The sequence below is a fragment of the Sinohyriopsis cumingii genome, chromosome 14 (assembly GCF_028554795.1).
Source record: "Sinohyriopsis cumingii isolate HCF-2022 chromosome 14, ASM2855479v2, whole genome shotgun sequence".
Lineage (NCBI taxonomy): Eukaryota > Metazoa > Mollusca > Bivalvia > Unionida > Unionidae > Sinohyriopsis > Sinohyriopsis cumingii.
The window spans coordinates 88,777,481-88,795,398 of record NC_142974.1 but is presented as its reverse complement, the minus strand read 5'-3'; the positions used below and the strand labels follow the sequence as shown (position 1 = coordinate 88,795,398).

The 17,918-nt window shown below is 36.9% G+C and overlaps 1 protein-coding gene across 2 annotated transcripts in view; it reads left to right on the top strand.

The window, feature by feature from the left end:
* The window catches only part of LOC149784326 (intermembrane lipid transfer protein VPS13B-like), a 370,899-nt gene that overhangs the window by 189,566 nt on the left and 163,415 nt on the right, over positions 1-17,918 (top strand). For both annotated transcript variants that reach the window (XM_089932368.1, XM_089932367.1), the window contains exons 27-28: positions 374-627; positions 7,820-7,976. In XM_089932368.1, coding sequence (XP_089788494.1) covers positions 374-627; positions 7,820-7,976 — 411 coding nt within the window. The remainder of the gene's footprint in view (positions 1-373; positions 628-7,819; positions 7,977-17,918) is intronic.

Here is a 17,918-nt window from a genome sequence, read left to right as displayed (position 1 = left end):
TTATTATTTATGTGTCATTTAAATTTAAGCATGCCAGGACTGAAAATCCAATTATGATCAATTTATTATTTCTGATGTCATTTAAATTTAAGCATGCCAGGAGGGGCAATCAGTTTAAAATCATACCATTTGTAAGTTTATGTTACAGAATATGAAAATTTAATGACTTCAGGTTTGAGTTCAATGCTCATAAAGTTTGGAGAATATGGAACCTTAGAATGTTTCTTGTTAAGCACAAGTCCAAAATTTGAGGTCCTTAGACAAATTGATTATTTTAGTAAAAGATTCTAGCTGGATGCCCAGCCCTTATGAACTTAAATATTATTATGAAATTCAAAAGCATCACAAATCTATTTTTTTTCTTCTTGATCAGAAAATGAAAATAGAATCATTTGTAGTGCAGAGATTAGAGACTTCTACATAAAGACATGTTATTACAAGACAAGCATGGCTCTGATCGGTCCATCAGCAATCAAGATAGAGGCTTCCCTCCTTGGTTTCCATAGCAAGACTTCTCCACCCCAGTGTTTGGTCAATGTCAACACTGGCTTGGTGACAGTGAACATTGGTCAAGAGCATGTGTTGTGTCTCAGCCTACTTAGTGAGCATGTGCAGGAGTTCTTGCAGGTATGTCTGTATTATATTTTGTAAAGTGCCTCATTTTAATGCTTTTAATGTCCTCCTTTCCACATTTTCTTGAGGGAATGGGAACATTTTTGGTGCCAAATAATATTAGTGTAACTGTCACATTTGCTTGTCTTCCAGATAGTATTTCCAAAACTTCCATCCAATCTTATCAAATCTGGACATATATTTCCTTAAAAAAGTCACAAGAACTGATTAGGTTAGAGGGGACTTAGTCATATATTTTAGGTTAGAGGGGACTTAGTCATATATTTTAGGTTAGAGGGGACTTAGTCATATATTTTAGGTTAGAGGGGACTTGGTCCTTTTCATGAGACTGTAATACCTTTCTTTGTCAGAGATTCATGGAAGTTTACTGCTGATTATGTTTTGATGATCTTTACCTAATTTTCAGAGTCTAAAGGGGCTTTTACTTTCCTTTGCAAAATCTGACAGTTTGTCTGAAAAATTCCTTAGATATAGTACAGCTGAATTGTGTCAGACTTGTTTGGAACCTCCTTATGGAATGTTTAAGGAACTAATTAATTGGTGCAGCTTTCTTTAAAGGTCACCAAGCTTCCTTGAAGTTCTTTATTATATGTATTTCCCAACTCTATTTATTCAGAAGATAGCTCACAGAGTCTGGTATGTAGGCTTTTATTGATGAATCCCATGATGGACAAAATCTTAGCATGCTAGTGAGCTGATCTTTTATAAGATGTGCTGAGATTTTTGTATGTCTGTGATGGAATTTATTATTGAAAAGAGTTTAGGAGGTTTTTAAGATGATCTTTAAAAGTTTTATATTTGTCAGAATTTGCACATACTTGTTAATGAGGTGATATGTTTATTTAAAGTCTTACTTTCAGCAAGATCTTCAATATGTTTGATTACTGGCCAATTTTTTGCACACTAAATGGTGACCTTTTCATCCCACAAGACTGAGATTTCAGTGCACAAACAGCATCTTGAATTTACTGCATAATCATGGAAGTTGAGCATTTGATTTAAGTGGTGTGAACAAAACTGGAGACGCTTTGCCTTCATGCTGTTATTTATCAACAGAATTGTTAGTTCAACTCCATGCAGAAGAAGAAAGCTGCCAGTGTTGATAAAAGCACATGCTTATGTTTAGCCTTACCCATTTTTTTCCTGGGTCCTGGGTAAAAGTTTAGAGTGGATTTCATAGCACCTACTTCTTGGGGTGGGGGGCTAAGATAGCTAACTTTGTACATTTACATTTGTTGTACATTCTTAGTTTAGTTTATATGTTTTTCTCAGCTTTCTTTGCACATTGTATACATATTGTATTGGAAATCATGAAACTTGGTAAGGGGATAGTGCTTCATAATCATTACAAAGCATGCCACTGTTTTGTATATTTCATGCTTCACTGACTTTGCTTAAATTTTGTATATTTATTTGTATTTATTGAGCTCAGTTCATGCTGCAGTCATCAGTCGGTTTGTTTACATGCATCTCTATTAGTACCACACCCATACAACAAAAGAAAGTCACTGTGACTTCATTTCACATTTACTGGCATAGGGTAAGTTTTTGGATTTGGCTTATGACTGCATAAGTTTTGCAATCTCCTGTATAATATTTGTATACATGGAACTGGCATCATGAAAGTATGCCATTGTGACCAGTAATTAATCTTTAACTGGTTACATTTTGTTTCATCTTTAAATGTGCTCCTCAGTAATAATGCCTTAGGAAAACTACCTAGCAAATTAAGCCCTCTCAGATAGTACTTTTAGCTAACAGGAGCTAAAAGTTGTCTGCAGACCTATGTGGCAGTCAGGCAGAGTGATCTCCCATAAGTTATAAGGACTGGCAGCAAAATCCATGAACCAGTCAGCTACTGCTTCATCTGATGCAAAGAGCATGTTCTCTCAAAAGGGACCTTGCAAGCCAGTTTCAACCAAAGCAAAGTGTACTTCATCTCTATTTCCAACTTTTCTCACTTCCTTTCACTGACAAAGTTCTGCCTTTCAGTTTGCTAAAATTTTTCACCTTTGCATATTTTAGAGCACTTTGTCACTTGTACAGGTAGTCTATATGTCTTCACAGGATAGTTTTGGGGTACAATATTTTTATGCATGCAAGTCTTTATGCCTTTTAGAACTTATATTTATATAATTCCATCATTGCTGGAACATACAGGTAAATGTTTTTAACCAAGGCATTCTTAGTGCCCTTGTGCCATGCTTTTATGATCTTACTTGTATAGGCTGTCCTTGAGCCTTTGTACAGGTAGTGTTATAATTATATTATAATTATATAATCTCTTGTCACTGCATTTCTTTATTAGCTCTGCTATCACTAATTTCCAGGTAAACATCATATGGTATAGCTCTGCACTACAACCTGTGTTTGAAACCAGGTGCACTGAACTGACCTGTACAGGTCATCTTCGGGCCTTCCTGCAGGTGATATTATAAATTATATTATACCTGGACACTTTTCCTTTTTAGTTCATTTTCAATCACTAGTTTATTGTTTCTATAGTTGATATTGTCATTATATTTACCAATATGTTTTGTTGTTTATTAGACTGCCTCTTATGAATTGTGGGCCAACTTTCAGATCTAGGTCTGCACTGACATTGCATTCAAACAACAGGTGCAGGGCTGCACAATTTTATATGTTCTGCTATATTTGTCTTACAGAGTAGAACCATGGGCATAGCACAGAAACACACAGCGAAGGATGACAACATCATCAGTCTGCAAGCTACCTTCTTCATTGCAAGATTTTCTGGTGGACAGGGGATATAAGTCGACTCTTCACCCTTCAGCTGTGAAATGCTGGAAATCAACATGATCAGAGACTGTTCCATCACTCAAGTCAATACCACTAGACTCAGCATTATTGGCAACTCCTATCAGCCTTGCCTTCTCAGGGTTTTACTCTATTTCTTTTGCAGAACAGTGAGGGAAAGAGCTAAACAAGCAGCCTACTGTTCCCACTTGCTCAGAAGAAACACTGTTTGGTTACGTGGATGAAACATCCCATAACTCCTCCAAACCTTACAATTCAGACAACATACCCCTCATGCAGATGACCTATTTCCATGCCAAATACTAGCAATCATGAGGGGCCAGGACAATAAATATTATGGGTTCAATCACAAAACAGCCTGGCTTGCAGTACGTCAAACCTGACTTATGCAGACATGTACAGGGACAGTCTAATCCATATACCACCCTGAGACACTAATTCAACATGATGCCAAGATTAGTTTGTCACACTTCAGCATATGTCACTTTGCAATTTCTCTACACTCTGCTATGAGAAGAGACTCTAATCATCTTGATGTCAGGGTTTCTAATTCTTGACATTCTATGAGTTTTTTGAGTGGCAGACCTTGTCACTCTTCACCTGCTAAGTCCCAGGCATCATGGGAGTCATCAGCCTCACCTCATGCCAACAAGGATGATGATGCTTGCTTTCAAGTGATATCTTCAGTTCTTGATTCAGCCTTTTGTGCCTCTATTGAGGAAGTTTTCCGCTTTTTACCCCAGGAGTTCTGCCCTTCTTCTCCCACTCTATCAATTACCTGGACCGGAGACCCAGCATTTATTGATCTTATGACCAAACATGACAAACCCAACTTCAGAATGCTTGTGCAGTCTGGGAGGGTTACAGACAATCTGAACTGTCTTCACCATCAATTACTGGATCCAGGCATCAACTGACTTTTCTTCTCACAAAAGCAACTTCCATCTAACTTCCGTCAATGGTACTACCTTTGCCAAACACTATCTTTCATTTGGAAATCTCAGCAGTCAGCCATGATATTGCCACTTTGGGATGACAAAGCCATGCTCCATATACATGAACTGGATGGCCTTTGATGACACTCATCAGTTTGCAGTATCATAGCCGTGAATTCTCTGTTGGACTTTTTATCTTTGGGTATCTTTCAACAGGCAGAATATAGCTTATCTCCTCCCACTTCAGATACCACAGGACGTGCATGGAAGTTGGTCTCAAGAATGGCCCGAGTACTAAATACAACCATTCAACACACTTTGGCCAAATGTAACCACAGCTACCAATTTTTATTTGGCAGAACATGACTTAGACCACCATGCGTCCACAGCCTTTATCTTCCAACCTTCTGTTTAATGGCCAGATTAAAGAAGTCCACAAACAAGCAAAGGAGACCAATTTTCCTCACCTGCTGCCACAGCATCAATACAGGGGTATTACAGGAAATCAACAAAAGGACCCAAGGACCACACATAGGACACAAACCTCTGGAAAACCACCATATTGAAGCTCCACCCAGTAAAAGCCACAGTCCTCGCAAGCCAAAGGGGATAAAAAAACAGCGAGGCTCCTATTGTTTGTTCCAATGTTTTTCCTCCCCACAGCCTCCTCCCCTCCAAAAATTATGTCATCTCCACTCCACCTTTCCACATATCCCACTCAGAGGAAGGCTTCAATTCTTCACTGCCAGATTGGACAGGATTTACCAATATGATCATTGGACTTGACAAGCGGTTTCCAAGCAACTCAGCATCACTTTCTACACTCCTCCTCTCTGTCCAGTTTCAAATGTCCCATCTTACCCATTCAAAGCTACAACCTTTCAGCAAGAAATAAACAACCATCTCCAGAAAAGGGTTGTAGAACGTGTTCTAAACACAACTTCTATGTGGTTTTATTCCAGACTCTTGGTTGTAGAAGCAAATGGCACTCTGCATTCAGTCACTGACCTCAGTGCCCTCAATCAATTCATTCACACCCATTGGTTCTCAATGAAAACACCACAGCACATTTTGAATATCTTTCAAGAGGGAGATTTCGTGATCATTATGGACCTAAAAGGTGCTTACCTTTATGTCCCTATTCATCTGGCTTCCAGGAAGTTCTTGCATTTTGCCTACAACAACACATATTAATCCAGGGCACTCCCATTTAGACTCAACATCAGCCCAGGGTCTTCACTCATCTCATGAACTGAGTCATGATGCATGTGTGGACCATTCCGCAGCAGCACCAAATTACCTGGATAACATTCTGCAAGAACATCAGATGAGTTATATTTTCAAACATGACTTGATCCCCTTGTTACACTGCTTACCAATCTGGGCTTTCTTGTCAACAAGAAAATATCTGACCTAGTACCGTCTCAACAATTTGTTCATCTAGGTATGGAGTACAATACACAGGAATACATAGTTCACTTCCCTCAGGATCTGGCAATGAAAATCCATACCATGGTGGTTTCTTTACTTTCAATCTCTGTCCAGGAATTCCTGTATCTACTGGGCTTGCTTAAGGTGGCAGCAGACCTCTATGTCCTAGGTTGCTTTTCTATGTGCCCATTGAAAATGATTGTTTTGTCCCAATGGAGGTCCAAAGTTTGCCCACTGGATCAACAACTCAACATCTGCACACAATTGAAGCACCATCTGTGGACTTGGGGCAGACTTACTTGGCTCACGGTGAGTATACCTCTGCAAGTACAACTCCCTGAGATTACAGTCTGTACTGATGCAAGTATGGAAGGCTGGGGTTACCACATACTATCATCATTTTGGGAAGCCAGCAGTGCATAATCTCCCCAGGAATGACATCTGCACTCCAATATTCAGGAGACAAAGGCCATTGTAAAAGTCTTTCTCTTGTGCCAGGGATGTTTAAAGGCATGGGAGTCCTCATTTTGTTTGACAACTCTACAGTGGTGACTTACCTCAAATGATTGAAAAATGGCATTAAACCCCACAACCACAACAACAACAACAGCTTCACTGCCAAATGGGATAGGATGTGCCACAACAACATATAGACCCAACGTGTGGTTTTCGAGGGACTCACTGTCACTTTCAGGACACATCCTTCTTTGTCCAGGGTTCACAAACTCTTCAGCACTCATCTGTCTGTGTATTCAATCAATTAATTCGCTCCCCTTAGTTCATGATGAAGACACCACCAAGGGTTATAAATGCTGCCAGGAGGAAGACTATACAATCAAAGTGGACTTGGAAGAGGCAGATCATCACATCCCCATTTACATGACTTCCATAAAGTTGCTACTTAATTGATGGATCAGACAATGGTTCATGTTCAGACCACCTCCATCCCACCTTTTAATGCCAAGAACAGGCTAATGGGGAATCAGACATTTGCAGTGAGATTCCTATCTTTGGAACTTAATCTCAAGTTTGTTTACAGGACCCAATGCAAGCTCAGAAGTGGTACTTAAGAAGGACCAAGCTGTTTTGTCCTGGATAAAATTGGTTATTCATTCCACATATCAGAAAATAATGCCAAACCAAATCAATTTGCTTCACATCTTGGCTCATGAATTTCGAACATTCATCACAAACTTTTGCATTTGAGAGAAACTATTCTCTGTCATTATGTATGCCATGAGATGGAGAACCAAGTCCACTTCTCCAGCTTGTATCTCAGAGATCCTTCATCCTAAAGGGTTAAGCTCAGTCTCATGGGACCTAAAGCCATGGCACAACACATTACTTCCTTGTTGTTTGATAACTTCATAAGGACACAACTTCACAACATCTGATGGATTTGCAAGAAGATAGATTTTTGGCTTTTGAAGCTGCTCCCTGAAAGACTCGTTTCTACAGTTGGGTTGTCTTGAAGCTGTCTTACATACATTAGGGAATGAAAGATGGTCTCTTCTGGGGTAAAGGAATGTATCTCTCTCCACCTCTTACCTATTTTCCAAAGGTGTTATTATTGGGTAATGAATTTTAAGTAACCAATTCTAGTAAAATATGTTTATTCAATAATACTTACTCTGTCATAATACACATCCATCATCCCAGCTTCCCTGCAGTTACATACATATAGAGCATTCCTTTCACTCCAGTAGTTACTGAAGTATTCTTGGGGTTTGGTGCCAATTTCTTATCAAGGAGAACTCACTCTGCCACCTAGGAGGGCAGGTAACTTTTAGTATTTGATTTAAAAGTTTTAGCTTGAGAATGCTGGATTTACATGGTAGTAGTAATTCTTCTTTAATAGGAATCGTGATCAGGTAAGTATTATTTAAGAAATGTATTTTACCTGAAATTATAGGTTTTATAATTAATCAAATCTGTTTTAAACATTTAAACAAGGCACATGCAGATTTTTAAAAACCCTGTATTGCTAATATTTATTATGCAAAATATTTACATCTCAACACTACAACATGTATTCTTTATAGGAACTTGTGTCCAGCACAGATTCATCTTGTGCAGAGAAAGAAAAGACAAAGACAGCAGTTGAAAGTAAGGCTGACAGTTCACTGATTGAGAATTTCATCCTAAACAGCTCTGAAGATGATCTAAAGTCAGGAAACTTCCAGTACATTCTTGATACAGGTCAGTCATAATACATCCCTCTCTAGATAATTTGTGCCCAAAGAACTGTGAACTTGATGATATTGTGGGGTCCGGTGTGGATCCCATTTTGGGGGGCTCTTGAAAATTACCACAGAATTGTCCCCTATTTGCTGAACATAAACAAAGTTGTTAAGCAAAGTTGCAATTAAAACTGATAAATGAAATTGAATAAAGAGAGGTGAGAGAAAAAAGTTAAAATGCAGTCAAAATTTGCAATAAGCTAAATTTTCTGAAATGGCACTCAGAAATTTGCTCGAGGATGAGCAGAAGTGTCATTATTACTTGCAGTCAAAATGTGGCATCAATATTTTGCTAATAGAACAATAAGTAAAATCGATATGAGTTTGATGCCTTTGATTATTGTTCATGAAATAAATATCCCTAGTTTTTGCAAAAAGGAAATCTTTTTATAATGTGAATCAATAATAACAATTGAATATATCCATATTCACATGCCAAAACAGTTATGTAATACAATGTGAAGGGTGTTGAGAATTCTTGGAGTAAGATTTTTAATGATCTTTCAGAGGTTGGTCATCTTGAAAATAAAAGTAATTTAGACAGAAAAGTAAACAACTTCAATAGAAGATGCTTTATACTGACAACTTCAATTCCAACAAGTATCATGTCATTAAACTGCCCTCTCCCATCTTTTCAATGTTGATATCCACCTGGTATGGCATTCCTTTGTTAATTTTTCACATGTCTCTTGGTAACTTGTGCCATTACATATGCTGTGGTCTGTGTTTTTTGGACCCCATAGTGTGTAAGATATTGAGGCAAGATGTACATTCCATTAGTTTTTTTAGTGGGAAAAAACAGGAAAGAGTAAGTTAGCCTTCAGTTTATAGAAATGCTTTAACCATGAGTTCGGCATGCCATCCCTGACCTTATCTCATCATTTGGTATATATTTTTTTCTTCAAAATACCATTTTCTTTGAGTTGTGGAATAACCACAGTGATGTTACTTCACAGCTTATACTTTTTTTTATTGAATTTAAACATATTGTATTGCTGTAACATTTTTTTTGTTGCAAAGGATTGGAAAAGTTTATATAAAAACTTACAGGTTCATCTCTGTGATGTAAGACAATCAAATGGTGAGTAGAACATAAAAAATAACATCCGTAAATAAAATATTACAAAAAAGGCAGGTGAAGAAGAATAAAGAGAGTGTCATTGAGTTTCACATATGACAATACATATCTGCTGTACATGTCATAAATGTATGTCATTGAGTTCCACATAGGACAGTACATATCTACTGTACATGTTATAAAAGCATGTCATTGAGTCCCACATATGATAATACATATCTACTGTACATGTTATAAATGCATGTCATTGAGTTCCACATAGGACAATACATATCTACTGTACATGTTATAAATGCATGTCATTGAGTTCCACATAGGACAATACATATCTACTGTACATGTTATAAATGCATGTCACTGAGTTCCACATATGACAATACATATCTACAGTACATGTCATAATTGTATGTCATTGAGTTCCACATATGACAATACATATCTACTGTTCAGGGGGCCCCGAGTGGCCAAGTGGTCTAAAGCGCTTTCTGTTACGGATCACTGCCATCTCACCTCTGTCTGTGTGGGTTCGAGTCTATGATTCAGTCAATGTGGGTATGTGAGAAAGCTTGCCAGTAGCTTCTCATGGGTTGGTGGTTCTTCCCGGGTTCTTCCTCCACCATTAATACTGGCCGCCATGCATAGCCTATCATGTGCTGAAAAATGACGTTAAACCCCACAACAACAACAACAAAATTCTACTGTACATGTTATAAATGCATGTCATTGAGTTCCACATATGACACACATATCTACTGTACATGTTATAAATGCATGTCATTGAGTTCCACATATGACAATACATATCTGCTGTACATGTTATAAATCCATGTGATTGAGTTCTACACATGACAGTACATAGCTACTGTACACAGGCTGAGTCATACCAAAGGTTTATAAAAATGGTACTAACAGCTACCACGCTAGTCACTCAGAATTAAGGGGTTAGTGTTAGGACTGGTGTCAAGTTAATGTGACTGGGTGGGACATCATGCTACATGTTTGCAGCATGATGCCCCAGTGCTAGACATCACTATAAACTGCCACACTGCAGACATCATAATGATATGACTGAAAAATTGTTAAAGCTATGTTAAAAGTCCTAATTGCACACACACACACACACACACATGTCCTTTTAGTAGTTATACGCAGCACTTTAGAGACAATGGGACAGTCCATAATAAAAGTGAAAAAGGAAAATAGGGACATTGAGAATTTAACATGGGAATGGCACTAGTTGAACAATGGGAATTTAACATGGGAATGGCACTTGGGGAACAATGGGAATGGCACATGGGGAACAAGGGGAATTTAACATAGGAATGGCACTTGTGGGGCAATGGAAATTTAACTCAGGCATGGATGAGATCCTTAGGGAGGTAGATTCATGGTATCACATTGACTATGAAAACCAATAAAGAGGCAATGAGTATGGTAATGAGTGGCATTGCTTTCACATCATGAGGATTTACATGGACAGCATCACTTCTTATGGTAGTAGAGAAGTTGCCATGTACTAAATTGATGATGTAACAGGAAGCAGCATTGATACGATCACAAGGCACAATATTGCACTCAAGTTTGTCATTGAACTTGAGCCCCTCATTTGCTTGTGTCTGTATGAAATGATTAATCTTTCTAGTTTGGAATGATAACCATTGGACTTGAACTGTTTAAAATGAACTGACTAAATACAGAAAGAAAAATATCTTAATTAGTTACTGAACAGGTTCCTTTCTTGGCTTATCTCGGTTGGTCTGTCAACATATCAGTTTTACCAGATTCTTTCTCACCCACTTGATATCTCTCTGCAGTAAATGTAGATGGTGCTGGATATGAAACAATCATGTCTCCTGGTGTGAACTTCTGCCAACACGTTTTGGAGAATGTTGAGTGACATGAATTATCATCATTGTTTGATTTTGGCTTTCTCCTTAAAAATGTGTGATCATTTCATCTTTTTACAAAATTTAATATGACTGAGTTTTACACTACATGAACTCTAAATTTCAGGTGTAGCTTAAGCTGTGGCTCTACATTTTCCAGAAGTGTGTTTTGCATCTCTCGAATGTAGTAATAATTTTCAGGACTGAACAGATTTCTTTTGTTGTGTGTGGCGATATTGCAAGTCATTGCCAGTTACTTTCTTCTAGTTTCTCAATGAAATCATTTCATCTTCATGCAGAATTTCATTTGATTCAGTTTTACTCTGAGTGGGTACCTGTATATATGGTGAGTGTCATAGAGTCAGAGTATTCATTTAACTCTCAAGTAATCAAGATGGAGGAGTCAATACAGCTTACTGTTCTGGTTAGGAATTTAGCACAGCAGACCACTCTTGCCATCAGAAATGCAGAGAGAAGCATTAACAATTTTACTGAGGAGAAGATGACAGATTTGTCATCCTCCAAGATAAAAGTCAAGATGTTTGCTATATCTGTCAGGAGAAAGGATATTGTGCCACAGAATGCCCACAACGTCAAAGCAAAGGAACAAAAGGAGAGACCAATATTAAGATAGCTGTTATCATTTTATGAAGAAAAGACACTGGTCTTCTGAGTTGTCTAAGATAAAAGGGAGCAAACTAAAGAAATAGGATGAAGAGGAGATGTCTTCACAAAATGAAGAACCCCTCCCGATCAGGAAATCCAAGAAATCCAGACTGCGAGAAGAAATTGACAATGAGGAAGAACCTGTGTCACTGAAAAAATCAAATGGAGGGTCAGAGAATGAAAGAAGAAAATGGGCTTGAATGATGTGTTGATTTTTTAAAGTATGGATAAACACAACACACAAATACTCAGATACATGAACACCATTCCATCAAGAAGGGGTAAAGGTTTTTGGATATTGTGTTTGGGGTATTGAATAGTGTAGGTGGTGTGATGGATATTATGTCGATGCGATTTCATTACCACTCTGTTACACGATACCCATTGCTTCTGATAGTAGTTATGGAGACACTACACAACGTGTTTTGGATTGCATGTATAGAATGTTGGGCTCAAGAGGTGATATGATGGATAGTATGTTTGTTGCTTTACATATATAGTTTGATTGAAAAACTTCCCATTTTGCGCTGAGAGTTGATGTGGGGAAACTACACACAGCATTTTGTAATGTATGCATGTGTGTGTGTTATTGGATGGTATAGATGGTTTGAAGGTTTGTATGTTTGTGAGATTTCATCTCCTGTTTTTGCATAGTGTGTATGGGTGTTGGATGGTGTAAGTGGTGTGTGATAGTATGTTTGTGAGATTTGATCTAATTTTTTAACTCTTTGCTAACACAAACCTCTACAGTGACACTAACAGGAGTGACTGAAGTTTATGAAATGAAAGATGGATGTTCACAACAGTACATGTACAAGTAGACTCACAAACCCATCCACTGCATTTGATAAAAGACTACAATACTGAACATGTTATAAAAAGAAAACAGATTCATGTATAAAAAAATATGAATATGGTTCATACATCCACAGTATATGTAATGAAAAGAATGTGATTAACAGACTCATATGATATAAAGGGATAAGCATGAGTATGTGTCACATAATCATATAATACAAAAAGCAATGAGTATGGTTCACACAACCATATGATACAGAGAAAAATATGTATGGTTCACATAACCATATGATACAAAGGAAAAAGAGATTGGTTCATACAACCATATGTCCTTGTAAACACACCAATGTATATTACTCTTATCCAGGGTTCAGAATTCAAAGCACTTGGCCTTCTCTAGAATCCAGAATTTCTATTCAACAATTTAATATGTAACAGATACACTGTCGGTTGAAATGGCTTCGCTATCACACTACAGGTCATGGACTCACCATTCTGGCTTTTCCAGCCCATCCATCCAGCTATAAATATACCAAGCTGGTCAAAATAAATAAACTAAATGCAGAGAGGAAATCCATAAATACATGCTACCACATTGTTATACAACAAAATAAAACCTTTAGCAATAAGTTGTAACAGACCAACAATTTTCAAGTGTTTTAAATCTGAAGAATGACAAATTAAGACAGTATACAAAACGGAGACATTTAATATATATATATATATATATATATATATATATATATATATATATATATATATATATATATGGTTTCAAAATTGACTTGTATATAATTTAACATTTACCACTGTGGCTAAGAAATACTAAGTGTATTGACAAGATCTAAGTGATCACTGTGTTGTAATCAACAATATGTCTTCTATAAATACAGAGAAAAAAATGTATGTGACCAGGGGTAAAGTACTCATGCACACCATGCTGTTATCATTATCCTGCTGTGAGTGGCCTATGGGAGATGCATGTATTGCCTAGTCACATAAAAAAAGAAAACAAAATAAGAATTACCCTAGCTAACACTGTATGTGTATGAAAAAACAATTACCGAAATCATTCGAAGGCATTACCAAATTAATTTCTTTCCTTATTCCATGACCAACACAATGTGTTTTGGATAGTGTGTATGAGCTGTTGGATGGTAGTGGTAGAGGTGATGGTTAGTATTATTTTTCCATTATATGTCATTTGTTTCAAAACATTCCCAGTTTGGTCTGCTAGTTGGTGTGTGGAGACTACACAAAGCACTTTTGATTATGTGTATGTGTGTGTGTTTGTATATGTGTGTGTGTGTGTGTGTGTGTGTGTGTGTGTGTGTGTGTGTGTGTTTAATGGTATATGTATGTTTGGATAGTACATATGATAGATGTCATCTTTTAAAATCTAAGCGGTACAAGAAGTTTTGTTTAATGTGTTTATGTGTATATTATGGCAGAGGTAATGTAATGGATAATACATTTGTTGCATTACATGTAGTTTTTTAAAAACCTTCCCTGTTTGATCTGATGTGTGGTGTGTGGAGAATACATAAGGCAATTTGGATTGTGTTCTTGGGGTCTTGGATAGTATGGTTGGTGTGATGAATAGTATATTGGTGAAATTTCATTTCCTTTTTTATACTCTATGCTAAAACAAGGCATTTTGTATTGTGTGTGTGGTGTTTTGGATGGTACAGTTGGTGTGGTGGATAGCATATATGTGAGATTTCATTTCTTTTTAAATTATATGCTAAAGCTAGGAATTTTTGATTGAGTATGGTGTGTTGGATGGTATTGTTGGTGTGGTTGATATTATGTTTTTGATATTTAATCCCCTTCTACACAATACCCCTGTCATCTGATTGTTGATGTGGCAATTTAGACACTACACAAGGCATGTTTGGATTGTGTGTATGGGTTGTTGGATGATATAGGTATGTTTGGATATTATTTTTGTGTACACACTACCCATATGTTCTGATAGTAGGTGTGGAATTTAAGAGACTACCAGGGAGTTTTGGATTGTGTGTTTGGGTATTGGATTTTATAGGTGGTGAGCTGGATAGTAAGATTGTTAGATTTCATCTTTTTATTTGCATTCTATGCTAAGGGCTGTTCCAGTAAAACATATACCCCTAGGGGGGAAGGCACTTTCAAATTCGACCAACCCACAACAGAAGTAATTAAAAAAATTTATGATCCACCATCAGATGCATTTTAATCGAAAAACACTGCCCCCTACAGAAGCATATTTTTTTAACATAATTTCTGGCTATGGGTTAGTGGGTGGTAGAAGCGATTTTAATATTGGGTTGGGAACAGAAGTGATTTAAATGACAGCTGGCTGGAGGTAATCTACTGAATTCATATAGATCATATAATCTACTGCATATTTTTATTTGTATTCATTCATTATAATCAATCTTTTGTCCTTTTGTTTGTTTGTCTGTCAGCCAAGTATGTCTCTGATACTGTGAAATCACAAATTTTCATGGTGGCTTATTAATTGCAGATTTTATAATAGATATTTCTATTCTAATACAGAAATCATGAATTTGTATCCTTACTAAACTGTGTGTTTACTAAAGTGATCACTATGTCTTGCTATTTTTCTTTGTTTTCAGGCATGCTGCTTTTGATTAGAATAATAATTAAATCTTGTATTGCTTTAAATGTGTGTTCAGATTCTATGATTCCTTGTTATTGTTTTTTTCAATAAATGTTTTGGTAAACTTATTATACATGATTTGTCAGAATAAAAACATTCACGCCTGTGGAAGTGATGTTGCATTATTTCTGTCTTCTTTTACACTATATCATTTCATGTAAGAACATGTTTTTCAGTTACTGATGTCTTATTTTTATGCCTTGTTGCAAGACTAATATAAAGTTATTCAAAAAAATATAGCCAGTCAAACATTTTTATATCTTAGTTAAGATTTTAAAAAATGGATGAAAGTCAAGGAATCACTTTTCCCAGAGTACTCATAAAATTAATGTCATTGCAGTCAACTGTATTGTCAACAGCATCATCATCATCACTGATGGTATAGCAGTAACATTCTGCACTTTCAATCCAGTTGTCACAGGTTCTATCTCCCACTTCTAGTCTTTCATATGAGACTTATACCTATGGCCTGAGGGGCTTCCATGGCAGTGGTATAAGATGCCTGTCTTGTGATACAGATCTGAGGGGCTTCCATGGCAGTGGTATAAGATGCTTGTCTTGTGATACAGATCTGAGGGGCTTCCATGGCAGTGGTATAAGATGCCTGTCTTGTGATACAGATCTGAGGGGCTTCCATGGCAGTGGTATAAGATGCTTGTCTTGTGATACAGATCTGAGGGGCTTCCATGGCAGTGGTATAAGATGCCTGTCTTGTGATACAGATCTGAGGGGCTTCCATGGCAGTGGTACAAGATGCCTGTCATATGATTACTTGCCTCCAATGTGTAAATAAGAATGTTGCCAGTTACTTGTGGAAGGTCAGTGGTTCCACATAAGTGGTGTTTGGTGTCTCAAAAGGACTTGGATTTTCTTCAGCAGTAAAACTGGCTGCCATATATAGATTCTCTTCATCTGAAAATGGTGTAAAGGCCATAATGATCTACCGAAACCTGAGATCTCATGTTTAAATGACTTCGGCTGTTTCTCCAATGTCAGATCAACAGAGGCTCTATATGCCCAAGTGTACTAAGGTGCTTGCTTTTACATCACTTGCACATCTCTCAGAGTGACTTTGTGTCACAGATCAACCAGTTTAGGTTGGTGGTCTTTCGGGGTTCTTCCTCCACCTAATATATTGTTACAAAATCACACAAAAACCCAAATCAAACCAAACTAAATCAACCAGCTAATCAACTGTGGCAACAGCAGCAAAGGTACTAGTCAATCATTTTTACCACAGCTGTATGAGTTTTATAACTTTTGACTCAAGTAATTTTTGTAGACCTTTGAATATCGTCAATTATGCCTCTCTGACAGTTACCTAAAAGTCATCATCAGTTGGTACAAATGGAGTTTTCATGGTGAGTATACGAGATGGAAAAGTCTTGAGCAATCCTGCATCACACACAGCCGAAAAGTTTACATTTTAGCTCACTTAAATTTTCTCTAACAATCTTCATTGTTCCATCTAGAACTGTTATAACTTATTCAAGCTATATTCACCAATATCTGGAGATATGCATCTGTAATAAATATTTGTAACAAAGTATGACAATGCATCAATGTGTTTCAATGATGCATTTGAACTTAGCAACAACCACAGTTAACAAACCAAGAAATCTCTCAGGCAGAAGTGTATAATCATAATCTGCTAAAAGATTTTTAAATTTTTATATTTGCCAAATATTTTTCCAACCATACTGATTGAGTGGTCATATCACCACAATGGACAGAAACAGACCAGAAGGTTAACATCAATTTGATACATCTTTTAAGTAGCTGAATTCATATTGGTTTAGATAACTGTACACCCTTTATTGTCTTCCTTTTGATGAAATTTCTTACTGAAGCTGAGAAAATAATGTTGCACACATAAAAAAGAGGCACACGTCTACTCATTATTGTTTTTATTATACTTTTCCATTCCAGCCTGTTCTTATGATCTTGTCCCCCCCACATATTGTTTGTCTTGTTTCTGTGAATATGCATATCAGTGTGAAATGCAATGGGGAGACTAAATCCAAGATTGAAAACCTCTACATTTCTGGATGTATTCTGCTTGGATTCCATATTTCTGCACAAAACTCAAGAGTTCAGGACTCTCTGTACTAATTCAGTTGCCACTGTAAACCTGTGCAAACACCATGATTTTAAATTCAATAACTTAAAATTTTGAGTGCTCATGATCGAATTTGTATCAGTATAGACACATCTATGATGACAGCTTTTGTGAAATGAAAACCATAACAGCCACACCATTTTCTGGATCTAATCAAATTTGAAATGTGTGCTTTCAATACTGCACCAAAGAGTCAGCTGCTGATTTCAGTAATGAGTCATCCAAACTTGGGTCTGTAAAGGGATGGAAATTATATTAATAAAACAATGTCCTTCACTTTTTTCAGTTACAAGTAGGACAAGCTCTCAAAAGATTGTTTTTACTCAAATCTTACTTTCATTATCAACCAATCAGGGACAGACAAACCCATACATACTCTATTTTATGTTCACTGATTTATAGTATGGTTCTCGTTCTTTCACATTTGTAGTAATGTGAGTCCTTTAACACCTCTAAATGGTTGTAAGCCTTTTTCAACCATGCTGAATTTGACACACTGTAAGATAATGTTCAAGTAACAGAAATACCATGGGAGAACCAGAGACCAATAAAATCAAATAGTCAAGTTATTTCCCCTGCAGGGATGCTGCCAGGATTTCGGGATTTACTCTAAGTTTTGTGTGTGTGATCTCCAGTGAGGAAGTGGTGGCGGGAGGAACAGCCATTGTTAAATATCTCCCTAACACTTAAAT